Here is a 27355-nt window from a genome sequence, read left to right on the forward strand (position 1 = left end):
TTACACCCGCTGAACCAGAACAGATGTGCAGTAACATCAGCCCAGTCTCACTTCATCTGTCTGTAATGACTCACTTTATCTGTGAAAGTGTTTAAAATGTGCGTCCGCCGGGACTTTTCTTTCTTTCATGCAGCACAGGTTTATTCTGCGTAAGTGCGTCCTGGCGCTGGCGCTTCTTTCATGGTTTCTGTGCTGCTGCAGGAATATTTAATATACTTTAAAAAAAAGTCTTTTTCCTTTACGTCAGCAGCACACAAAAAGCGGCGTACCTGCCACAGAGAATAAGTGACTCTTTTACCTGTGCTGTAGTGTTGGCAGAGCAAACCTCATGTCCCTAAACAGCATTATGCCTGTGTGAATATGTGTGTGTACTTGTGTGTGTGTGTGTGTGTGTTTCATGGCAAACAAAATGGTATTGAACCATTTTGGGGTGGAGAGAGAACACGTACTCCTTTTAAATGTTTTATTTAAATGAGCTATGTGGCGCTGGAGTGAAAGATAAGCCGCAGGCATTATTCTGTCGGTGCGACACGTGTGTGTGTGTGTGTGTGTGTGTGTTTTTGTGTACATGTTGTTTGCACTTCATTCTATTATTTATGTTTTATGGCTGATTTTCTGCCCATTTTGTCCGTGATTCCTTTGTACAAAGTTACTGGCAGAGACTCTGACCTAAGAAGAAGTAGTCCGGCATATAAAACCTTCGTAAGACTTAGGTTAGCTGCTCCCATAGACAGTATAAAACCTGGACGCCGTATCCATGACGTCACCCTGAGGTTTGTTCATGTCATTCCCCATCTCTCTCTTGAAGCTGTCTCTATCCAATAATAGGGCTGGTTATCGGTACTCGATACTTTTCAGGAATCGACCGAAACAACCCGGTACCAAGTAGTTTCGGCCTGTCAGACGATACCTGCAATCGGTTCTTTTTGTACCCAGATCAAGAGAAAAATTACTGTTTCTATGGTTTTGCTCGCAGCCAATCATCACAAGCGTTCTTCGATTCAATGCGCCGTGTGATTGGTCCACCAATAGTTTGTATGGTGGTAAAGCTGTGCGGAGTTGGCTGGTTATTATTACGAGATGCCGGTGACATTTACGCAACCGATTGCTTTCTTTTCACATAATATCGAATCAAGCTGAAAAAAAGTATCGAATGAAGTACTCAGTTGGAATCGGTATCGTTTTAAGGGTACTGGTATCGAACATTTTTAAACCATACCCAGCTCTATCCAATAAAGCTCAAAAAGTGCCGTGCATCAACCCGCTGGCTCCACACTCTTGTCCAAATATGACTCACTTCTGGCTCCAAAAAACCAAGATGGCATGGCCATAATGCCAAACTCGAGGCTTCAAAACAGTCGTCTACAAACCAATGGGCGACGTTACCACCTTGGCTGGCAGCTAGAGATGTGAAAGTGCTTTTATTTACTTGATCTACTCAAATATGTGAAAAAAAAAAACTATGTTTTAATGGTTTATTATCATTTTAATCATCGTGTACCGACTCATCCACCAGTTCCACGTTCTCAAATATGGTCACTTCTGGCTCCAAGAAGCCAAGAGACGCTTCAAACCAACGGGTGACGTCACGTTAGGTTTAACTCAGATTCTAATGGATCTCAAAACTCAACAGGAAGTCTAGTTTTTTCTGTCATTTCCCTCTCTTCACCTTCCTTCTCTCTGCAAGTCTTATGAGGTAAAGTCACAAAGCTCCGGGACAAACACAAATTTTCTGCTCAAGCTGAAACATTTTTGTACGGATGCATCTTCACCTCAGTTGGCGCCACTTCAAGCGTCTCCGACGATCGCGCCTCTCTTCTAAGATTCGCTCTTGCTCTCTTGCTTCACTCTGTGATCTCAGCAGCGTCCCTGTTTCCAAAATTATGACACCAGACTGATGAGTAAAATGTTCTATTATAGAAGCCACACCCAGGTTGAGTTTCCCCTTTAACCTTTTCCTTTCAAACGCACCCATTTTCCTCTGCTTCACCTCTCGTCAGGCTGTCCGCCCTTCAGATTATCTTGTCGTATATATTTGCCTGACAGACGGGACACAAAGGGCCGGCGTGACGTGAGCACATCTCCAGACGTTTGTACACAAAGAACTGGACAGAGAAATAGCGGCAAGGCGCCTGCAGTCGAGGTCTGTGTTACCTAATCGAGTGAGAGGGGGGAGAGGAGAAATAAATAGCAGTGGAGAAGGTGAAAGAGGGAGGAAGGCTGGACTGTGGCATGATGGGAATAACAGATAGGACATAAGTGTGTGTGTGTGTGTGTGTGTGTGCATGTGTTTGGTGGTAGCTGGACCTATTTATAGTGAGGCGATCGTACCTGCTTCGAGTCTCAGTGGAGCTGACCCAACAGTGCTGGGACACACATGATGTGATACTTCACGCCTCCATTCACAATTCAAACTAGTCTCCGAAGCCCTGAAAACACTTTTTTTTTTTTTTTTGACACTCTTGTAGCTGATTTTCTTTTTTTTTCTTCATCTTTTTCTGTGAAAAACAAAAAATTCAAAAAAGCTTTGAAGCCGAGGAATTCTCAGACGTGGACGGGGAAGTTTTTTAGAACGTGGAAATGATTCTGAGGATGGAAAACTTTAGAAAGAAGAAGGAGACTTTGGACTGAGTCTTCTTTTTAATAACCGCTTATCCTTATTAGGGTCGCGAAGGCCTGGAGCCGATCTCGGCTAACATTAATTTTGAGGTGGGGTACACCATAAACAGGTCGTTAGTTCATCACACTCACATTCACACCTATTAACCTGCATGACCTTTGACTGTGGAAGGAACACAGGGCGAACATGCAGACTTGAACTCGGGTTTGAACCATGAACCTTCTTGCTGTGAGGCGAAAGTGTGTGCCGCCCTGATAAAGACATTAACAGCAGATCATTCACTAATCAAAAGATCAGCGGTTCGATCCCCGACTCTTCCGGTCTGCAAGTCCTTGGGCAAGATATTAAACCCCAAATTGCTCCTGAAGGCTGTGGTGTGGATGTAATGTGTATTGTAAAGTAGGTCAGTGAGACAGTCTCCATAAGTCCCCATGTTAAATGTCGGAATAATTAGAAGAGACCTGCCTGTCTTTGGGCTTTTTATATTCATCCTTGGAGGAAGGCAAGAAAGAAAGAAACTAATGCCAGTGTGCAAAAACTGCAGTTCCTCTAACGTCCACTTGAGGCTGGCTCCAGAAGTGAGTCAGTCTCCATAAGTCCCCATGTTAGACAGCAGAAATAAACATGTTTACAGCCTGGTACAAAAAACAGTTTTGGTCTCTGTAGCTAATTTCCCCGTTCATGACAACTGTACTGAGGGTGAATTTATATACAACTCACCTGTTCACGTTATATTAAGGCTTAAAGTTATGCAGGGTTAAGAGATTTGATTGACAGGTCTTTGCCGAATGGACGACATGCTCTGTCCGTTCTTTATGCTGTCATTGGTCGGCCACTGTGAGGTGCAGAGGGTTGCAATGCACCGGTCCTTTTTAAATCGTGAAGCCATCACTCATAGTAAGAAGCTGATTCAGAAAACGTGTTTTCAGGGCGCTCTGGGCTTTAAGTCGACTCATAACCACCTGATCTGACACGTTGAATTGTGTCTGCGAGTGAGTTCTTCTGACGTTCCAGATATAAATGTTCATAGTTTCTGTAAATCTGAGTCTTTATTTGGTACGACGTGACTGTGGAGCAAAGCAACAGAGGCCGGGGAGCGGAGAGGCTGTAAATAACGCCGATAATAAGCTATTGAAAACATGACATATTCACATAAAACGCAGACAGGTTTCCAATGCGTATTATCACACACTCTCTTTCCTCTAAGTCCTGCAGCTCAGCCCAGTGTGCATGTGTGCAGCATGTATAGTCTGTGTGTGTGTGTGTGTGTGTGTTTGACGTCTGCTGTATTCATTGCTTCGGCTTAGCGAGGCAGCGGGGAGGTGCAAATGTCACGCCGTCTGAAAAAAAAGCTGTGGAAAGTCTCAGGAGAGAGAGGAGGGAGGAGGAAGAAGAACTGGAAGCCACATCAGAAAATGAAAGTGCTGAGTGAAAGGTGGAAAACATCACAAATGTGTTCGCTCGCTGAGACTTTCCACACACACACACACACACACACACACACACTGCGTATATTGCCGATAATCACATTCCAGAGCGTTCCTTCTGCTAAATTGAATTGTAATTGGCAGACAATGGGCGTAACATCACAATTCACTGGCTCGGCTCGTATGGAAGCAGCTCGTCTAAATTGAGTCTAAAGTGGGCCATGCTTACTGATGAGCCCGGAGCGTTAATGAAAGAATAAAAGAGCAACGGGAAGCACACACATATAGGAAACGTGGAGGCAGCAGAGAGGAGAAAGGCAGGTTGTGCTAACTCTGGAAATGAATTGCCCTTTGGGACTGATGCCATTAATAATTATCGTGTGTGACAGCAGCACTTCTGCTGCGTATATGCACACACACCTGAGTGATCTCCTGCGGGATAATGGAGCTTTTATCCCAGGAAAATAATGTAAATACTGATTCCATCTCCTCCTCTTCTCCTTTTTCTATCCTCTTGTTTGGATCTCTATTTTTTACGAGGTCAGATGAAACGTTAGGACGTACATCACGCTCATACGTTTACAACATAAATTGCAGAGCTGATTAGTTAAGCTCCAACGCCGACAAATCTTATATCAGACTGTTTATCTGACGAGCAACGTAGAAAATACTTTGCATTCTTAACCGGTACTGACCACTGCTTTGATTTCTGTGAAATGAAGCTGTTGTCTGGTCAGTAAGTTCACTACAGGTCGGTGTCTGCAAAGGTTGGGTGGATTGAAACCTTGACCGTCTGTGTTACAGATACTCTAGATCAGGGCGTCTCAGCTCGAGACCTAAATGCGAAACTTGTCGTCGCGAAACTTATTGTCGCAAAACAATCAGAAAAATATGATTTTCTTCGGTAAACCTGCGGGTGACGTCACTCATGCTCTGTCCGCTCTTTATACCGTCATTGGTTGGCTGCTTCACTCCAGGTGAGGTGAGGGGGTTGCAATGCAAAGCATTTAAATCGCGAACCCATCACTCGTTCAAAACTGTTTAAAATTGGCTTTTTCAAAGCCGTCGCTCGCTCGCCCTCATTCACTGTCTATGTCACTCGACCACTTCTGCCTCTTTCTCTCCCAAACCGTCGGTCACAAACCAAATTTAACTTCTTTGTGTCTCTATTTTGAGTCTTAAATTGTGAATCAGACTCAGATTTAAAAGCTGCTTCATGAAATAAAACAGGACAGGTAGAGTTTTAGAGTTTAGACAGTCTCAGTTTCAGAGACATTTCAGTCTGACTGTGGAGGTCTGAGTGTCTGATTTGCGGCTGTAGCGTGACGTCGGGCTGCGTTTTTTCGTGGACACCGCTGCAGCTGAACCAGGCGTCCCTGCTGGAAAAACCAGTGTCTCCGCTGCACAGCCGGATCCTGTCTGAATGCGGCACACACAGTGGGGAAACACTGTGCAGCGGTCAGGAAATAAATCCCCACAAACTAATGTAGCTGTTGAGACGTTGGCCTTGGAAGTATTGTTGGTTTCTGCTCTATGTAAGCGTCGTTAATTAGACGCTGGAACGGACATATCTTTTCTTTACACCTTTGCTCGTGTGCTTTTCTTCATCATGTCAAGAAATCCAGACCTTGACAGTCCTGCCGTGCCTAGCTACAGTTGCCATGCCTCCGATTGGACGACCACCGGTCTGGCGGAGGTGTTGGCGAGACGGGTCACCTGGAATTAAAAGTGTATATTTGTACATTAATGCCACGGGCGTTACTTTCCCTTCCGTGAATATGTGACGCGCTTCTGAACTGATAATCCGTTTACTGGATTATTCACGTTGAATAAAAGAGCTGTCAATGAATCAATTACACTGGAGGAAGCTGCACACACAAAATCTGTTCATCTGCATCACGTCGAGCGAAAAAACGTCTGGGAACAGGAATGTCGAGAAGACCGAAGGCACGGCGGATTAATGATCGAATGGTCTTTGCTAGGTATAGCTGCTCCTCTATGAATTATCACAACCTGTGAGACTGCATGTGAAACAGAGAGAGGGTCTAATTAGCTTTGTAGGGAATCATTAGGAGGAGAGAGGAGCTCTATCCTCGCCCTGATTCGCTGAGTGGGAACGGCGTGCGTGGCGTCTTCCCCCGAGTAATCACTGGTCTCCGTGCTTACACTGAGCTGTCTCTCCCCTCCTTGTCTTCCACCTCTCTTCCTGGTTGATTTGCCTCTAATTAAGATGGTGCTCCACCAAGAGTGGAGGAGGTGGAGGAGGAGGTAGCTGACCCTGCTTCCAGTTTAGGTGTCAGAGGTGTAAAAAGTAGAGGAAGAGAACGACACTGAGATGTGAGAGCAGCAAAATGAGAATGTTGTCTTCGTGCAAACAGAACAATTATTATCACAGACTGTATAAAACATGGACGAGCCGCTGTGAAGCTCAGTGTGGAGCTGAATGAAGCCCAAACAAGCCATCTATGACACCACCCACCTGTCAATCAAAGCGTCCCCGCTCTTAATCCTGCATAACTTTAAGCCTTAATATAATGTGAACAGGTGAGTTGTATATAAATTCACCCTCAGTACAGTTGTCATGAACGGGGAAATTAGCTACAGAGACCAAAACTGTTTTTTGTACCAGGCTGTAAACATGTTTATTTCTGCTGTGAAGTTGGACATTTGGACATGGGGACTTATGGAGACTGACTCACTTCTGGAGCCAGCCTCAAGTGGACGTTTGAGGAACTGCAGTTTTTGGCTTCACTTCACAGGTTGCTTCTTTGGTTTTGAGCATCCAGACAACTTAAAAATTGAGTAATTGCAGTAATAAACTGGAAAATTTACTCAAAAACAGGAAAGAAAGGGGCGGTCAGTAGCGTAGTGGGTTAAGCGGCCGCCCCGTGTGTGGAGGCTATAGTCCTCGCTGCAGCTGGCCCCGGTTCGAATCCCGCATCGGACTGTGTGTCACTCCCCCTCTCTCTGCCCCCTGCTTCCTGTCTATCTTCAGCTGTACTATCAATAAAGGTAAAAAAAAAAAACAGGAAAGAAAGCCGACATGTTTTTGTTTTCAAGATTTAAATCTTCTGGAGCCAGCCTCAAGTGGACGTTTGAGGAACTGCAGTTTGTGGCACTTTCACGTTGACTTCACTTCGAAGCCACAGAGGTTGTAGCTTGGAAAAGAGTTGAAAGTCAAAGTGGAACATTGAGCCAGATCTCAAGAGTCGGTGGAGACCAAAAGTCGATCAGGGATGAGAAATATTACACCTGAAAGTTTCTGCTGGAGGTGTGAACAGGAAATCATTTGCAAACATCTTTATGAAGTGCTGCTAACCCAGACAGGTGTTGTGTTGTCGTTGTTCTGCTTTAAAGACGTAAATAAAGTCATGAAACGTGTTTTATTTGGATTCATTCTCTATTCCGCTCACGTCTGCAGGATCAAAGTTGCGTGTTTAAGTGCGAGTCATTTTTAAATGTGTGGAGGTCGATGCAAAGAGCCCTGACACATCTTTCTCTCTTTATCTCCTCTTAAAGACCTCCTCACTTCACTGCAGCTGTTCAAACACCTGATCCCTCCTATCGGCGTCTATACGCTGGATACGCACACAAACATACGGCCGCTGTTATTCTGCTCAGTCTGTTTGTGTGTGGATAACCTGGAGTGGGACGTCAAGTCAGACATTTAACCTTGGCGTAGAGGCTGAATTACTCCTGAGCCGAGAGCTCTAAATTAAAGAAAGCATTTTCACACACACACACACACACACACACACACACACACACACACACACACACACACACACACAGTAATCCTAGTTAACCTCAAACACACAAGGTTTATTCCCCGGGTGACTAAAAGCAATTCTCTTCTTCTTCTTCTCCTCTCTGCTCTTCTTTATCTGTACAGACAGACCCTGAGTCATTCCCTCCACCCTTTCATGTGTGTGAAAACACCATCAGACACCATCTCTGGAACAATCTACCTCCTCCCTGTGTACCGCACATACAAACACACACACACATGCAACACTTACAAGGAAAATATGCATAAAAGAGGAGGGGGTGATCCTGCTAACTGCGGTACAGCGGAGGGGTTTGGTTCTCTTACACCGGGTAATTAGGCTGTCACTCAGCCGGTGTGTGTGTGTGTGCATGTGCTGGTGTTGGGCAGGCCGGTTGATCGTTTGATTGCCTCTGTGACCTTTGACCCCACCCCCCCACCCCGAGGGAGCAGATATACCTGCTGGGAAAATGAGTAAGAGGTCAGCGCGAAGAGCCGAGGGAATGAAACTGTAAAACCGAGGCAGGAGAGACGGAATAATTAGAGACATGCTGATATAATGTGAATCTCTGTGCTCATTAGGGGCCGCACAACAACAGGCTGACAATGATTCTGCCATGTTTGTATTAGCGAGGAGATACGTGGCTTCAAACCAGGCACTCATTACTCCGTGAACAAACCGTGCATAGGAAGAGGGAGGCCGGGTATCCGTGTACGTAAATCTGTGAGGAAGACAACAGAAATGTGTCGAATTCCAGAAACCCAGTGACCTCTGGGGATTAAGGTGCCGAACATAAACCGCAACCTTCGTCTCGTGTCGCTCCTCGACTCTCTCCTCATTTACTTTTTTATTGTATCCCTCTGCTGTCGGCTGTCAAACATGAAATGCCTCCCGGAAAACACAACGTCCAGGTTTTAGACAGTCTGCGGGGACGTCACGGAGACTACGTCCAGGTTTTAGACAGTCTGTGGTCACAGAGACTACGTCCAAGTTTTAGACAGTCTGCAGGGACGTCACGAAGACTACGTCCAGTTTTAGACAGTCTGTGGGGACGTCACAGAGACTATGTCCAGGTTTTAGACAGTCTGCGGGGACGTCACGGAGACTACGTCCAGGTTTTAGACAGTCTGCGGGAACGTCACGAAGACTACGTCCAGGTTTTAGACAGTCTGCGGGGACGTCACGGAGACTACGTCCAGGTTTTAGACAGTCTGTGGGGACGTCATGGAGACTACGTCCAGGTTTTAGACAATCTGTGGTCACAGAGACTACGTCCAGGTTTTAGACAGTCTGCGGGGACATCACGGAGACTACGTCCAGGTTTTAGACAGTCTGTGGTCACAGAGACTACGTCCAGGTTTTAGACAGTCTGTGGGGACGTCACAGAGACTACGTCCAGGTTTTAGACAGTCTGTGATCTACGACTCCACCTTTAACTTCCATTTGATAGGTGACCACCAACCTTCATCATGACTTAATTGGCTTATATATGAAGAACACATACTGGGATTAAATGAGCACTGAGAAAACCCAAAGACTGATATCTGGGTTTGAGATGTTACTGCAACTGTTGTGTCAAATTTAGGGGGCTCTGTTCAATCATTTTTCTCGAGAGGCCTTTTTTTAATTATTATAATAACACCCTGACAACAATTTTACAATCCCTGAAATTTAAACCCGGAGTGAGTCTCCAAACGCTGATGTGAATCTGCCGCCCAGCCCAGTCGTGTCCACTGAACACTAATGATCTGTGTTAATGTGTCGTTAATGTGCCGCGGTCCGATCCTAATCGTTTGGCTCCAGATAAATATCGTACGATGCCACTGATGACCTGACAAATGGTCGCACACGTCTCTACATGCACTCAGACGGAGAAGCGTCCGTGATGAACGAGGCCGCGATGTCAAACAAAACAAAATATTCAACGTTTGGTTTGTAACTTTAGGTCTAACACTCTGCAGCACGCAGACTGATGAAGCCATCACACTGTGAGAGAGCCCACAGCTGGTCGTGTAACATCTTTATTGGTCCCGGTGGAAACGGCAGTTATGGCCACTCCAACTCAATTATTGCATCTTAGCTAGTGTCCCAGTGAAACGAGGATAAATATTCATGCAGATTAACCAGGGAGCAGTTGGTGAGTGTGTGTGCATATGTCAGTGAATAGGAGCTGTTGGTAGGACTGAACTTTACTCAAGTACTGAACTTAAATAATACTTTAATTGGAAAGATTTAGGGGTTGATTAAAGGCCGGGCATGCCGCCGTGTTCTGGATTCACTGTGCAGGCTGGGAGGCCCGTCAGCAGGGTACCACGTACCTGTACATGTATGAGCATGCTGGTTGTGTAGAATAGAAACACAATAATAAAAACTAAAAACTGAAAGTAGAAACCTTGATATCTCTATAATTTCTGTTGTATGTATACCTTTAAAGACTCTAAAGGATCAGAGGCACATCCGTTACGGATCACCTCTTAAAAGGTTTTGAAGTTACGGCCGCAACGGGCCGCCGTAGCTGACTGGCCGATCCAGTCAATGTTTCAAACCCTACAGGACGTACCTCGGTTCGTTTCAGAAGCGCCACGCTCCACCAAGAATACGCTGTAACCGTTTACCACAAGCAGCCCACGTCAGTCTGCACAGATCCGCTCAGAAATGGCACAGAAAGGGGCGGTCGGTAGCGTAGTGGGTTAAGCAGCCGCCCCGTGTGTGGAGGCTGTAGTCCTCGCTGCAGCTGGTCCCGGTTTGAATCCCGCATCGGACCCCTCTCTCTGCCCCCTGCTTCCTGTCTATCTTCAGCTGTACTATCAATAAAGACATAAAAGGCCAAAAAAATAATCTTTAAAAAAGAAATGGCACAAAGAATCCGGTAGATTTTCAAAATAAAACACCCTGTGCAGGCTTCTAATCATCGTTAAAACAGCCAGAGGGGAAACAATTTAACTACCTAGCATATTTACATATTTAGAAGCACATAAACCAGAAAAATTGACCAAATCTGAGCAAGTTAACAAAGTCTGGCTCTTCTGAAACGCTCCTCCTAAACGCACTTCTTGGCAAAATATGTTCTAATAATTAGTATTCTGCGTTTTTGATAATCAGACATGTTATTCAATAATTAGACTCAGGGGTTTGGGATCGAATTTCCAAAACTGATTTTGTGAAGGAATTAACCGAATCCAAGAAACTTTTCACAAAATCACGTTGTCAGAACATTTATGTTGAGTTATCTTTGGAAACTTTATGCATCTTTACACGAGTCAGGTAGAATTTCTGGATGAATTTCCTCGATTTGGCTACTTCTGAAGTATTTTTCATTGTTGTGTTGGTACTTTTACTTAAGCAAAGCATCTTTTGTACACATGGACTGAATCGGTTGCCTCCCACGCGTCGCTGTTCTTCTCTGCATACTGACTTCGTTTCACAGGCTCAGAGCGGTTGTTTGTTTCTTATTTGTGTTAGATTATGTGTTTCCAGTTTTTTCTGTGAAGATGCTTACTCAGCACGTCCATTATTTCTCCGCCACAATGCTTTACGGGGGCTGACTGGTCTATTAGAAGAAGCAGTTTGAATCACACCGCCGCCGCCACCCTGCGAGATGAGAGGGCTGTTAATTCCCAGACTGTGAGTAAATGTGCTCTGCTGTAGAGGCCCGCCGGTTTACGCTCTCTGGGTCTGATCACGGTTCGTCCTGATAATAAGGTGCGTTCGGTTCTACAAAGACGGCATCCTCACTATACAGATTGCTGTTTTTAACGACCCTCAGACCCTCTCGGGCTCTTAAATAATGATCTCACTCTGTGAGGTTTACGGCACACAGCTCACAACTCACACAGCACGTCATTATATCACCCACTGTGGGATAAGTGGAGTATTGACATAACAAAATGAATCCTGGTTTTAAGTGATGGAAGCAGCATCAGCACCCCTCCATCCCCCCCCGTTGTTCCAGAAGGACAATTCGTCCTTTTCTAGTTTGACTCTGAGGACGCTGCCAGAAAACTGCAGATCTTAATTGCTAATTTAATTGATTTAATTACAGTTGCACACACACAATTCCTACTTATTTCTAAACAATGCTTTGATATGAGCAGCAGGCCTCAAACTGGTCACTAGCTGTAGTGACGTAAAGTCCTGTGGACACTAAACATTTAAGTCTTTCCAGCTAACTTATTTTAAAGTCACTGTATGTACGAGGTTCATTAATGCTTATTTTATTTCAATTTATATTTCTAATGTTTATAGCCTAGGTTATTTAAAATGCTTTTTAAAACACACTTGCAGTAGAGCTCTGTCAAAACTCCGATGTAGCCGACACCGTTTCAATACGTGGAGAAAACCTTAACTAACAATCAAACTCAAACTTTATTTATATGTCACCTTTCACGCAGACATGCAGCCCGATGTGCTTCACACAGCAATAATAAAACTTAATCTCTATAAGTTAGACCGTACAATTATAAAATGTAAATCAATAAATATCTCTGCAGCGGGTCTTAAAGACAGGTTGGAGCCAGGCCATTCACTGATTTGAAAACCAATAAGATAATTTTAAAATCAATTCTAAACCGGTGCAAGGATTTTAAAACCTGGGCTTTGTCAGTGCACAGGCTGCTCTTCTGTACAAGTTGTAAGCAGCCTTACAGTGTTGTTACAATGTTTAGTTCAATCAGTTTCCGAGAACAAAGAGTGCAAGCCATGACCCGCTGCACACAAACAGCTCTTTAAACCTTTATTTAAGATTAAAGATTGTTTTCATGGCCATGGACAAGCAACAGCACAAATGAAGAACAAATCAAAAACACAAAACAGACACACAACAATTCTCCATGTCTGTTGATTTAGATGCACTCAGAGAAATCAGATCTTGAACTTGAACCCTGCACCAACATTTGGACACTTTGACCGCCCAAATAAAACGGTAGATAATCTGACTTGGCTTGTTTACAACCTTTTTAGCACAGTTATCTCGGTTCTCAGTAATTAACTTCACAGTTAAATCTCATTAACAACCAATGCCAAAACCACAGAAACAAGACGAGCCCGAGCGCTAACTAAGCAGATTTATCCTTTAATGGAAACGCTAAACTATTCTCGATGAGTCTAAACGTAGAATCTCAGGACGCCGTGTACTGTGCGGTTCATAGTTAGTCTCATCAGGCTGTCATGTGTGTCAGGAAGCCTCTCCTCTCTTTCCTCTCAGCATCCTCCATCTCTACCAATTTACTCAAGGCCACACGTCTTTCTTCCACGTCCTCTGAACACCGTCGAATCTGTTCAGTCACAAGCCTCCCGCTGAAAGAAAAATAAGGCTCAATCCACTTTGTGTCCAGATGAAGCGGGAGTGAAGGTTTTTTCGTCTGTGTGTTTTCAGGCAGATTCTCTTATTTGCAAAGACATCAATCTCCATCATGTCTGGTTTATGTGATTCTCCGTCGCTCGCGCTCACCCCTCTCTTTCTCTCTCTCGCCACTTGTGTTGCCATCTGTTCTCGATTAATGTGAGTTACGAGCAGTAATTGAAGCATCTGTTCATCCGGTGTGCATCCTTTGCTCTGACACCGACGTATCACACCCCTCTTCACTCCTCTCCTTCATTGTGTCTGCCATTATGTCTCCTTTAAACACTGCTTGGACTCTTCCAGTCGTTTTTAGCCGGTCAGTTTGGTCCACACTCAGACTGAAATATCTCAACAACGATTGGATGGATTGCCTTGAAATTTTGTGCATGTTCCCCAGAAGATGAATCCTAATGACTTTGATGATCCTCTGACTTTGACTGTGGCGCCTCCTTTGAGATTTTGACTGAAATGTCTCAACAACAACTGGATAGATTGATTCATCGATCGATTCATCAGGATAATGGAATCTGCCAATGCAACAACAATATTTTTGTGATTTAGCGTTTCCAGTTTCAGAGTGTAATCCCACTGTGGTAAATATAGACAACTGTACTGGAGTATTTGTTCTGATTACATTACTTATAATCAAAAACTAGCAGGTCAAACAGCCAAACATCAACAACAACAGGTCAACATCACGAGACGTAGCAGCCAGCAATCTTTTCGCTCCTGTTCAGGCACGACACATTCCCACATCAGCTGGACTACCTTGTCTAACTGCCTACTTTTCCCTACACTTGCCAGAAGCTCATAAAACCATGATTAGATAGCAAGAGTTAGAAGCTCGGATCCGAGACTTATTTGCATAGTTTCAGGAGGTTTTATGGGTAACGGCAGAACTGGAGCCAAAACAATCTCAACACGGTTGTATGATGCCACACTGGGAAAATAGCTGAAACCATTGACAGGATGAAGAATAGACGTTTCCGTGACATCACTCATAGGTTTCTGAAGAGTTATTTTGAAGCTCAGAAAATGGACGGGCTGAATGAAGCCTGGTTGCTCAAACAAACCACCACCTGTCAATCAAAGCGTCCACGCTCTTAATCCTGCATAACTTTAAGCCTTAATATAATGTGAACAGGTGAGTTGTATATAAATTCACCCTCAGTACAGTTGTCATGAACGGGGAAATTAGCTACAGAGACCAAAACTGTTTTTTGTACCAGGCTGTAAACATGTTTATTTCTGCTGTCTAACATGGGGACTTATGGAGACTGACTCACTTCTGGAGCCAGCCTCAAGTGGACGTTAGAGGAACTGCAGATTCACATTACAGTTAATACATTGTTTTAAAATATTGATTACAGCAGCTTTAAAGTAGACCTTCGGTTGCGTTCTCTCCATAAGAGCTCCCATGGCACAAATATATGATATATGAACACACACCAGTAACAACAATAAACACACACAAATATAAGTACTGTAGGTGCAAACACACACACACACACATGTATCAGTGTTGTCCCTTTTATTGATCCCTTCACTTAAACTGCCGCAGAGCTGTCAGCTGATGTCGAAGACACTGTCTAAGTGCTCGAGTGGGAATCAGTGTGAAATACCTGCAAAGCAGACACAACTGGAGAGACTCTAATCTGACAAGAGATGATAGAAGGACGAGACGCAGAGTGTGTGTGTGTGTGTGTGTGTGTCTGTCTGGACTATACCCCCTGTATATGCTTAGCAGGCAGCGTAGCCAGACTGAGCTAATAGGCAGGATGTGTGTGTGAGCAGAAGGCTGGAGGTGGTGGAGGTGGTGGTGTTGGAGGCAGACTCTTCCTGCTGTCACTTTCTGTCTGGCTCTGGCATGTTTACACCCTTGATGGGGCTGGCACACACACCTGCATGCATCTAAACTAACACACACACACACACACACACACACTCAGCCTACCTATTGTGCTGCACGTTCACTCACATCCAGCCCTGCAGAGATAATAACCATCATGACTATAACATCTCCTCCCTTTGATATAATCACACTCATCTGACTGAAATTATCCTCCACAATCAAAGTAGTCGCCGCATCCTCCATGCAGCAGACAATCAATGCGGGGAGCGCTAAGTAGAGGTAAGGCAGACAGGTGGGGCGTCCATATGTCACCCCCGCTACCAGCCCGGCTCCTCATCCCCGGTCCAGCCCCGCTGCTCTCCTCTCCAGCCTGGATGAGGGTCAGAGGGCAGGCTGCTGTCTCTCTCTCCTCAGCATGGACACTTGGCATCAGCGCCGGGAGCTGAAGCAGAGCCGCCGTTGTCGGCGTATTTCAGCCATTGTTGCCTGTCGAATCTGCACCGTGATGGTTTCACTCAGTGTCGAGCGGAAGGCTCTGTATCTTCGCTGATTTCACACATCAGAGTTTGTTTACAGGGGAGTCAGCGACAGTCAGGCCTGAAGACTACGATGTAAGAAGATTTAAAATATCTGGGGTTAGAGAGAGGTGAGCCTGCCAGACGTATAACACACGATGTTCACAGCATCATTTTCAGTCCAAGACGTTTGAGTGAAAAAGATCTAAAAGCTCAAACAGCAGGCACAGACTGAGATGTTTTTCCTCAGGAGATGGTGGAGACCAAAAACGGAGCTAAAAGACACTCATGAGGCAACACGACTTCGAATGAATGAAGCCGATGTTGCTCTGTAACTACTGGATGTGTAATTAACCAACTGATAGTTCACCTAGTCTACTGTTTTCCTCCCACAGCCATGGATCTGTGCCGTCGTAACTTTCGATGGCTTCAATGATCTGAACGTAACTTTGTCATGTTCTGGGTTTCTGGTTCAGTATTTCCTGTTTCCTGTTGAAAGAGTCTTTCCTTGGGTGGTTACTTTGCTTCCTGTCTTTGATTAGATAATCAGTCCTATGGTATTTATGTGTGTTCACTCGTTTACTTCAAGGTCAGGTCATCTGCGACTGTTTCTCCGCCTTGTGTTGTTGTGTGTTTCTCTCGTTGTTGGACTTACTTTTTAGATTTTTCTTGGTTTGTTGGATTACGTTTGTGTTTACCTGCCTGTTCATGAACTTATTACAGTTACCTTTAGTTTACTCTACATACCTGTCTGCGTTTAGGTTCACTTTTTGAACTAAACCATAACGAATTTACACAAAATTTTGTCTTTTTAATACAATATCTGTGGTGGATGTGGTGGTCATATTACCTCCTCACAAAATTTGGGAACTGGAAATGTATACGGAAGGTGCCCAGGTAGCATCCTAACCAGATGTGAGAACCACCTCAATGGAGCTCCTTATCCTGTCTCTAAGACTGAGCCCAGCCACCCCACGGCTGCTTGTATCCACAATCGCTTTCTGTCGGTCACTACCCAAAGGTCATGATCGTAGGTGAAGGCTGGAACGTAGATAGACTGGAAAACTGAGAGCTTTGCCTTCTGGCTCAGCTCCCTCTGAACCACAATGGTCGGGTCCAACAGTCCGCCGGTCCATCTCGTGCACTGAGATACTAAAATTGGAGTTTAAGTAAATTAATATTATTATACCGTCCTTGCAGCTGTGACTGATTTCCGGCTGTTTTTGTGACGAGTTTGTTTAAGGTGGATGGCCCCGGGCCTAATTACCCACCATTTATCCCACTTTGTGTTAATCAGCAGTGGAATGACACCGTGCCCTGTTCACATTCTGCTCCGACACCAACACACCGACGAAAAGGCTTAATGCATTAGATTAGACGTGACCCCGGGCTCCATTCGTTTCAATGAAGCTGTCTGTAGGCGAGGACGGGACAAAGACAGTGCAAGTGGCAAGCAGGACACGGAGCTGCCATGTAATCTAATTCCTCTCCTCTTTGTCTTCATTCATCCACTGTCATGACAGATTATGCTTAAATGGGAGGGAGGGAGGTGCAGGATGATAAATGAGGGAGTAAAAAGGGGGAGGAATGAAGGGGAAGAGAGAGAGAGAGAGAGGTAGAGAGAGGTAGACGGGACAATTGAGTTACAGTCTGGACGGCAGTGAGAGAAGAGGAGTGGTGTTTGCGTCCTCTCCTCATGAATTTGATGTCATGATTCATTGTCTCTAATCTAGCCGTGAAATGCATGTGGGGTCCTAATGAAGTGTGTGTGTGTGTGTGTGTGTGTGTATACAAAAGAAAGAGTGTGTAAGCTGTGTGTACATGCTGTATCAGAGCCGTGCAGGTGTCGGTCTCGCATTCAAGCACAACAGCTTTTTAATTATCGTGTGCACACCTTCGGGGTTCGACCTGAACAAGATACTTTTAATTCAGTGGAAGTTCCTGAGTTTTTATAATAACACCTGATGACACACAAGCCCGCTAGTCCGTCAGTCCACCACTGAAATATCTCAACATCTGTGTTATTTATTACTTTGACACTTCATGTTCCCCAGAGGATAGACTCTAGTGATCATCTGACTTTGAGGATAAATATTTGAATGAAATAGCACACTAACAGTCCCAAATGTTCTAGTTCACCACATGGATGTTTAAATATTTTATAGAATAAGTTAAAATGTTGCCATGGTATGATCCATCCTCTGGGGACCATGAATTACCAGGCAAATGTGTTTTTACACTCCATATTTGACAGAATCTTTAAAATAAATATTAAATAGATGTTTAAAAGTTTCACAGAAAAGTTCAAACTTTGATCTGTTGGTTGTGTTTGATGAAAAGTGAGGATATCACCAAAATCAGTAGGATATATCCTCTGAGGACCACAAATGCCTGAACAAAATGTTTTCAATCAATTAAAAAGATGTGTAAATATTTACAGAATATGTTAAAACTTTGATCTATTGGCTGTAACAAAATGTGAGGGGATTGCCAAAATCTGTATGATTCATCCTCAGAGGACCACGAATGTCTGAACAAAATGTTTTCGATCCATGAAACAGATGTGTAAATATTTACAGAATATGTTAAAACTTTGATCTGTTGGCTGTGACAAAAAGTGAGGAGATCACCAAAATCTGTATGATTTATCCTCTGGGGACCATGAATGTCTGTCCAAATGTTTTACGTTTTATTAGATGTCTAAATATTTTAAGTTTTGAGTTAAAACTTTGTGACGAAAAGCAAGGGGATCACCAAAATCATTAGGCTTTATCTTCTGGGGACCATGATACAGGCTGACATTGCCATCCTTTGAGCCTAGGCTATAAATGAAGCCGCAATAACATAATTTTAGCCACCAAAAATACCGAAGTTGATCAGATGTTAATAATGTTTCTTCTTCACGCAGGCCTACTTTCGTCAGGGGGTTGCCCTGCAGTACCTGGGCCGTCATGCCGACGCCCTGGCAGCATTCGCCTCCGGCCTCGCCCAGGACCCCAAGAGTCTGCAGCTGCTCGTTGGCATGGTGGAGGCTGCCATGAAATCCCCCCTCAGAGGTAGGTTTGTCTGGCGGCTCGGGCATGTCTTCTCTATCTGTCCTCATACTGTACAACAACACGAGGCAGATTTATTTTGTAAGGTTTGTTTGTCGCCTCAACAACAACTTCGTGTTTTGAAAGTTGTAGGAGAGGAGAGCGAGATGTCGGTGCTTTCCTTTTGTTGTTTTATTCAGTAGCCCTCCTCTGGGATCGGGATGTGAAACAGTAAAAAAAGATCTCACAAAGAAATGGATGTGACAAAGAGCGAGAGATAAGAATAAAGAGGCGCAGAGAAAAGTGACATGGAGAAACTAAATAAAACAAGTAAGTCAGATGACATACAAAATAGTCGTGATGGAGCGTCAGGGAGATCTGACTTGGATCTTCTTGTTGGCATAAACTCATGACTTGCATCCACCTGTCTACACCGTCAGGTGAATCATCGTCTCGGTGGTTGGTGTCTGAGAAAGAGACATTCATCTACATGTACGTTCATACAGGAGCGCGGAGCTGCATCATCCACAGGGACAGGTTACTATATTAGAGCTGTCTAAGTCAGGATGGCAGAAGAGTCTGAGTCATTCTCTATTCTCAAGCCAGTCTTACAAAAAGAAAGTTCTTCAGAGAAAGGAAACTTGATTTTCAGTCGGTATTTACTAATTTAATCCACAAGCTGTAAACACAACGGTTGCATGTTATCATCTCATATCATTGTGGCAGTTGCCTTTGCATGACTTGAGACACAACCCGAGATGATTCAGAAAGGAGGAACCGTGTATTATTAGTGCAGCTCGTTATGCGTCATTACACTTTATTATAAAACATAGTTGACGTCTCAACTCTTGCCAGTCACTGAAGTCACTGCTCCAAATAGGTAGCGTTCAGCATGAATGTCTGTTCAAAACAGTGTGCCAGTCCATGAAACAGATGTTTAAATATTTACATGAATAAGTCAAAACTTTGATCTGTTGGCTGTGTTTGATGAAAAGTGAGGGGATCAGTCAAAATCAATGTGGTTCATCCTCTGGGGACCACAAATGTTTTCAATCCATTGAATAGATGTGTAAGTATTTACAGAATATGTTAAAACTTGAATCTGTTGGCTGTGTTTGATGAAAAGTGAGGGGGATCAGTCAAAATCAGTATGGTTCATCCTCTGGGGACCACAAATGTTTTCAATCCATTGAATAGATGTGTAAGTATTTACAGAATAAGTTAAAACTTTAGTCTGTTGGCTGTGTTTGATGAAAAGTGAGGGGATCAGTCAAAATCAGTGTGGTTCATCCTCTGGGGACCACAAATGTTTTCAGTCCATTGAATAGATGTGTAAGTATTTACAGAATAAGTTAAAACTTTAATCTGTTGGCTGTGTTTGATGAAAAGTGAGGGGGATCAGTCAAAAGCAATATGGTTCATCCTCTGGGGACCACAAATCCAGACAACGAATGCCTGAACAAAATGTTTTCAATCCATTAAATAGATGTGTACGTATTTAGAGAATAAGTCAAAACTTTTATCTATTGGCTGTGTTTGATGAAAAGTGAGGGGATCAGTCAAAATCAGTGTGGTTCATCCTCTGGGGACCACAAATGTTTTCAATCCATTGAATAGATGTGTAAGTATTTACAGAATAAGTTAAAACTTTAATCTGTTGGCTGTGTGTGATGAAAAGTGAGGGGATCAGTCAAAATCAGTATGGTTCATCCTCTGGGGACCACAAATCCAGACCACGAATGCCTGAACAAAATGTTTTAAATCCATTGAATAGATGTGTACATATTTACAGAATAAGTTAAAACTTTGATCTGTTTGCTGTGACAAAAATTGAGGGGATTACTAAAATCAGTATGATTTATCCTCTGGGGACCATGCTTTTGTTTCATTGGATGTAAAACACGCCGTATCACAAGTGCAGGATGACATCATCAGCAACTTTTTATGGGTTATCAGGAAACTCTAAAATACCGTGAAGAACACCTGAAAACACTGTGAACATGATGATGATGATTGGATGTACAAACTTAAGAGTGACCCTCATATAATCTGATTTCTGATCGGCTCAATCTTTAAGCGCACTTACTGTAAAGAGCTGAGAACACTGGTTCGATTTTTTTGCCACCGTGTTTATTAGCATGAATTCGCCTCTCGCTGAGCTCATGATGAAATATTTACAAGGTAGTTTCTCGTGTGTCATTGATCTGTCCGCCCCACAGTTTCTCACTGCACTTTAATGTGCAGGTTTGAGCAGCGTAAGAAGATGAAGGAGGGCTGCATACAATCGCGAATGGTTTGCAGGCTAGAACTGGCTCAGGATTATGTTTTTTTTTTTTTTGCCCTTCAGCTGCATCAGAATGAGAAGCAAGGCTTCTTGGGAATAGTCTTCTTACTTGGCAAGCTGCAGCGAACGTCTGTGCACATGTTGTGTGTCTGCTCTCACGCTGGAGAATCTGTTTGAGTATTCATATTATTTCTCTGTGAGGTCGAGTGTGTTCGATACAAATAGACTGAGCTACAAGGCCGCCGCTAACTGACCAAATGAGCATTTATAAACAAAAAAAAAAAGGGCGTCCTGATCGAGATCAGAGCGTGATGTGATCAGCGTCAGCAGCCGCGACACGCAGCGTGACTGCAAAGCTTTACTGTGCAGATCTGATGCACTGTGGGAGGCTGCAAACCTCCAAAACTCGATCTGCCATAAGCTTCAAAGCAAGCGAGCCTCAAAGCTGAGGGCCAGTATCAAGTGCTACCAGGAGTTGTTGTCATGTTTGAGTTAAAGATCCATGCACTTCTATAATTTTATGTATATTTGTTGTCTCTTATTTCTCCAATACTCGATGGATAGGCTGCCGTCCTGTGCCCCACGTCTGAGGGTGATGTCCGGGTTGAGGACAAATAAAGCTGAATGAAAAGTTTGATAATCATGGACTGAAAGAAGTTCTTTTGTTTAATCAGAACTGGATTTTACTTCTTGCAGTTCATGGAAACTGTCGTATCTGTGAAAACAGTTTTAATGGCGTGCAGAGGAGCGTCGACTCACCTGTAAAACACCTGAGGAAGCTGTACACAGTGTTGTTTCCCTGCACATGGAGGAGATAAACAAAGTTCTATAAAGCTGTGTGATACGACCATGTGAAAGTAAATTATCTATCTATCTATCTATCTATCTATCTATCTATCTATCTATCTATCTATCTATCTATCTATCTATGGTCAGACAGGTGTGATTGAAAGTAAAAGAGTGAAGCTCACCTGTAAAACACCTGCAGAAAGGTCGTACAGTGTTGTTTGCCAGCGCGTGGAGGAAATAAACAAAGTTACGTAAGCTGTAATACGACCATGTGATCCTACCTGTGGCAGCCTGGTGTGGAAACTCCATATATGGTCAGACAGGTGTGAGTGAAGGTGCTTCTACAACTTCAGCAGTTTGAACTGGAGTCTGTTAGACACATAACGCACAGCAGCAGGAGAAGAAGAAGAAGAAGTTAGGTGATGGAGAGGACTGATGGATCACAGGTGGGAGAAGAACTGGGTGGTGTTGGTGTTCATGGGTGGGTTTGACCATCACCCTCACCCTCAGCAAACCGGGCTTCATGGTGGACATCCAGCTCGGACCTCAGCGGGGACGAGATCTATGAGCTGTTTGAGAAAGATAACACATGCACAGTCAGTTTCTGTGGATGTTAAAATGTCGAGGAGGATGGTGGTGTCGTGGTACGTCTGGGTGGTAAAAGGGAAATTAACTTGATCATGAGGGTGACTGACCGATCAGTGATCCTGTGCAGGTTGATCTACGTTACAACAAAGACTGCAGATACAAGGTACAAGCTGAATTCGACCTGACGTGGGTTTTTTTGGCACGCGTTGTCCGCGTCTGGAAACCGAACGGAGCATCAAAGAAAACTTTCTCCGCCGCTGAAGTTGGAATATCGACAGAAGAGAAGAACGTTTTTGAACTACAAGCCACAAAACAGAAAGAGTTTGAGTTATAAAACATCAGCGTGGGAGAAGATTTCTTTTTTTTTTTTTTTTTTGGTCCGGTTTCTTTTGGCTGAAGATTTTTACACCTGCTTTATTTTCTCAGATGTTAAATTTCAGATGCAGTTTCCTGTGATCCGTCACTGAGTCAGCAGCGATAAATCAGGTGCAGCAGCTGTTTCTCTGTGTATTTATCTTTATTTTATACCTCGTGTAACTATTTGCTGAACAGCAGCCGCTATGGCCACAAGTGGGTATTACATGCTAATAAGAAATAGAAATGCAAAGCCTCTCACATCTACCAGCATCAGACTGTAACAGCAAAACCTTGGACTGTTGAACTTGAACGAGGCTGAATTTTATTGCTTATTTCTTTGAGGGACTTATTCAACGAGCCCAAGCCAAGCAGCAACCTCGCCAACGAAGAAGTACCAAAAAAACTGCAGTTCCTCTTGTCGTCCACTTGAGGCTGGTTCCAGAAGAAGTGAGTCAGTCTCCATAAGTCCCCATGTTTAAATGTCCAACTTCACAGCAGAAATAAACATGTTTACAGCCTGGTACAAAAAACAGTTTTGGTCTCTGTAGCTAATTTCCCCGTTCATGACAACTGTACTGAGGGTGAATTTATATACAACTCACCTGTTCACATTATATTAAGGCTTAAAGTTATGCAGGGTTAAGAGCGTGGACACAGTTAAGTGCCGTTACTGCAGATCGCTTGTTTGAGCAACCAGGCTTCATTCAGCCCGCCTCAGATCTGCTGTTGGAGAGGTGGAGGTCGTCCCATTGAGCTTGACCTCCGCCTCCACTTTCCTTTTCAGACGTGGCATCCAGCACCGGCTCCAACCTCCGACTAAATGCTCCTGCTCAGTTGAATACGTGGACTTGATAAATGTGGAGATGTGACCCTCGTACTGAGAGGCTCACTGGTCCCGTCTGGAGAGACCGGGTGGGTGAAGTACAATATGTGACAGGCTGTAAGTCAGCAGGACGCTACAGAAGCACAGCAGAGGGCAAGCAGGCAGTAAGGCAGCGTTTAATTTCAGATCTGTGGTCCGTCTGTCACACAAGTCAACAAACTAGCAGCGTGCTCTGCCAGCGTTCCTCTTGCAGATTGTGATTATTGCGTAAATCAGTGACTTGATTCACGGAAGCTTTTACAGTAGAAGCTCCCTCAGGAGCACAGATGGTGGTTTTATTTGAGCTCTTCACTGGGCGGCTACAGTTTATGTAAAGTATCGACATCATCGGCTTGAAATGACACAAATGGAAGGTTCATTTGCAAAAAAACGTGCATCTCCATTTTTATATCCATTTTCCTAGATCATGTTTGTTTTATCGTGCACTCAGGAATATCAATAAAACAGGTGTTGGTGTTTATCTGTTTTTGCAAATGAACTCTTCATGATGTTTTTGAGTTACAGAAGAGAAGAGTGAGAGTTCAGCTCCCCTAAAAGAGATCCGAGTCCTCCTGAAAGCCAAAGTTTGAGTGTTGATGTGTCCAAGATCTTTTCGACTTGAGCTTAAATTTGTGTGCTCAACCTTTGTGAATCTGTTTTATAAACATAAAGATACAAGAGGGGAAACAAAAATTAGTTATTTTTATTATTACTAGTAACGAAGATGATTAAAATTTAAACTCCAATGTCCCACCGTTACATGTAGTACAAAATATCATTGGAATAAAAAGAACATTCATGTTAGTTACAGACATCAGTCGGTCTTGAATTCCTGTTGCAGGTGCAGGTATTTTATTCAACAACTCAACAGTTGATCAAACCGCGGGCTGTAAAACACAGTGGAAACAAGAACTGTGCATTTGTGCTCACGCCAGACTCTTTGGCTTCAACACACGATTCCACACAGACTTTACAGCAGCAGCAGAGACGGTGAAATCCAGAGGTCACAGCTCTGTTCTCTCTCTGCTCTACATCACCGAAACCCTCAGGACCAAACATTAGCTCTAATTCTCCCTCCAAACACCCAGAAATGATTTACGGATGGCGCAGCGACTGCATGCTTCATCTGCATACCAACAGGTTTAGTAGAAGGATCAAGGCTGCGGTCGGTTTTCATTCTGTCGGTACGAGAACTGGAATAAGACATTTGTTCTTAACAAATCTAATTATTATGTGTTGACATGTTTTCATTGAATTTTTAAAAAATTCACATTCTTAGTTTGAATATTGATACGATCCAGCGAGCACATGAAGTACACAACTTGTGTTTGATCAGCCAGTGATGTTGATGCTTCAGTAGTTCCTGGACCTTTAAAAAAGTCCTGTCTCTGGACCTGTTGAGGGGCAGGAACCACAACCCAAAGAACCAAGAACGGTGCCTAAAAAAGTCTCCTGGGTTCTTGGAAAAGATCTAATATTAAATCAGCCTCTGATGACGGAGGAGCCAAAGCAGGAGGCCATCCAACAACACTCGACGGGATGATATTATTTTTAAGGTTTTCTGTCTGATGACATCTTTAATGACTGATGGTTTCCAAGGGGTGGAACATTTCTGGTAAACTTCTGGAACTTTCTATGGGAAGTTAGGCTCTGGAATTTTGGGAATATTCCAAATTTAGAAACTCCATGGGACTTTTTGCATATTATTTGGGAATTAACTGTAAATTGGGGGTGAGTTAAACAAACTGTATCATATCCAAACATAAATCTAAACATTTAATTGTATTTGTATGTAGAACTCAATTGTGTCTTCAACAGTCTCTGTGTGCTCTCAGTGTGGTCCAGGTACAGAAATCACCTGTGCAGGTAGAGGGCGTGTGCTATGTGCATGTGATACCAGATATATTTAAATCTGGTTGTTTTAGTCGAGATTATGCTAAAATATATTCTCCCCAACTATATTTAAGTTCCCTGTTAAAGGGCCAACATTAAAGTTTGTAAATTCCTGGTTTATTCCCATAAATTTCTGTTAATTCCCATGGAAAGTTTCCAACCCTAATGATGATATATAAAGATGCTATAATTGATGAATCTGCCGCTGCCATTGGCCGGCTTTACGGAGCTTAATACTGAGTCTGTCCACAGCTTTACTGTTCTGGCTCACTTTAACCTTTTTTAAATAACAATGTTTAGTTGTAAAAACCTCCTGTACACCACCTGCACAGCAGTAAACAGCAGATAGACACAGTTTGAGACTAACTGGTGAACATAGTGGAGCATTTAGCATATATAAAGACAGATATTTCCCTCTGGAGCTGGTGGAGACCAAAACAGAGCTAAAAGAATAGTGAGTATTGGACTTATATTCATCAGCTTTACTGGAACCGAGCGAAAGGTCCAATCTAGAGCCAGTATTTCTGCTTTATTCTGTAAATAGAGCTTCTATAGTTGTTGGAGCCTTGTTGAGATTTATCACGTACCCTGAAGTGACTACCATTAGAAGTATGTTTCTGTTCCCCATGGATGAAACCCTCACATTAATTAAACATGTTTTGTTATCCGTGCCTTGACAGTTGACCCTCCCAAAGCCCCACGAGCTTAATTCCTGTTCAATGTTAACACATGCAGTTCTTCACCAGTAGTTTGGAGGTCGTACAGTTCGTCCGTTCAGCCCAGAGGAACTACAGCAGTTAACTGAGAGGGCCGCAGTCTGTACGAATGGAAGACGACCTGCAGTGTCTGAACATATGAAAGGCTAATGTTTAAATGTTTCTATCACACCGATACTCCAGTATCTCGACCAACAATGACAAAAATAAACACATTTTGAGGTATTCTGGGTAATCTCCATGGTATTTTAGAGTTTATCATTTCCTGGTAAACTCGTATAAAAAGTTGTTGACGACTCATCCTGCACTCAGGGACGTGAAACTGGATCATGTTTTATACAGAATATATTTGCCGGTTTTCTCTCTGATGTCCTTCTGACTGCTCAGCTTCAACTCTGTGATTTACAGAATTTACTGATGGACAATGAAGTAAACTTCTGCCACCTGTAGCTGCTGTTAGCTCGTGTTAGCTCAGTTTTAGCTGGGGTTACTGTGAGCTCAGAGCACCGGGGGGAGTGTTAGTGTTTGTAGCACAGGCTGTTTCAGGCTGAGCGGAGCCAGTGTTGTGCCAGAACCGGAGCCAGAGTCAAGCGAGCATTATAACCGGGCTCAACAGTCTCTGTGGACATAATGGCAGAGGAGAAGTAAGCGAAGAGGAGCCACTCACGGTCCAATATGCAACTTTTAAAACAAGTTGATTGATTTATTTTGTAGGTAATGACAAAGCTCCACCTCAACTTTCTGTGAGTTTCCTGATGGACGGTGAGGTAAACTGCTGCCACCTGTAGCTGCTGTTAGCTCATGTTAGCTCAGTTTGTTAGCCGGGCTGCCTGAGGAGGTTTCCTGCTGAGCCAGGTTACAGTTAACAGTTAACTCCTGGGCCTGTAACCGGACTCAGCAGCCTCTATGGACATAATGGCAGAGGAGAAAAGACTGAAGAGGACGGTGACGGAGGAAGCTAAGAAGAGTAAATCTTCTGCTTTATGAGACTTTAATCATACGAACCGCTCACACACTCACAAACACGCTGTCAGTGTGTCGGAGCCCCATCCTCGTGCAAACCAAGCGTTTTCACACTGATCTGAATATAACGGACGCCTCTTAACTGTGTTAATCTCAGCAGAAAATGGTAATTATAAAAATGCTCGCTCATCAATAAATTTCCATGACGAGTAAGAAATTTTGTGCCGTGATGAAATTATTTCACTGTTTACCCCCCCCCCCCCCCAAAAAAAATACAGTTTGAATATTATTGTTGTTAACATCATCACATTATTAGAACATTAGCGAGGGAGATGCATGTTTATTGCTG

The 27355-nt window shown here is 43.6% G+C and overlaps 1 protein-coding gene across 2 annotated transcripts in view; it reads left to right on the top strand.

The window, feature by feature from the left end:
- Nucleotides 1-27355, top strand: part of ttc28 (tetratricopeptide repeat domain 28) — a 113553-nt gene that overhangs the window by 45275 nt on the left and 40923 nt on the right. For both annotated transcript variants that reach the window (XM_019278644.2, XM_019278645.2), the window contains one exon: nt 18431-18578. In XM_019278644.2, coding sequence (XP_019134189.1) covers nt 18431-18578 — 148 coding nt within the window. The remainder of the gene's footprint in view (nt 1-18430; nt 18579-27355) is intronic.

This window comes from Larimichthys crocea, chromosome IX (genome assembly GCF_000972845.2).
Source record: "Larimichthys crocea isolate SSNF chromosome IX, L_crocea_2.0, whole genome shotgun sequence".
NCBI lineage: Eukaryota > Metazoa > Chordata > Actinopteri > Sciaenidae > Larimichthys > Larimichthys crocea.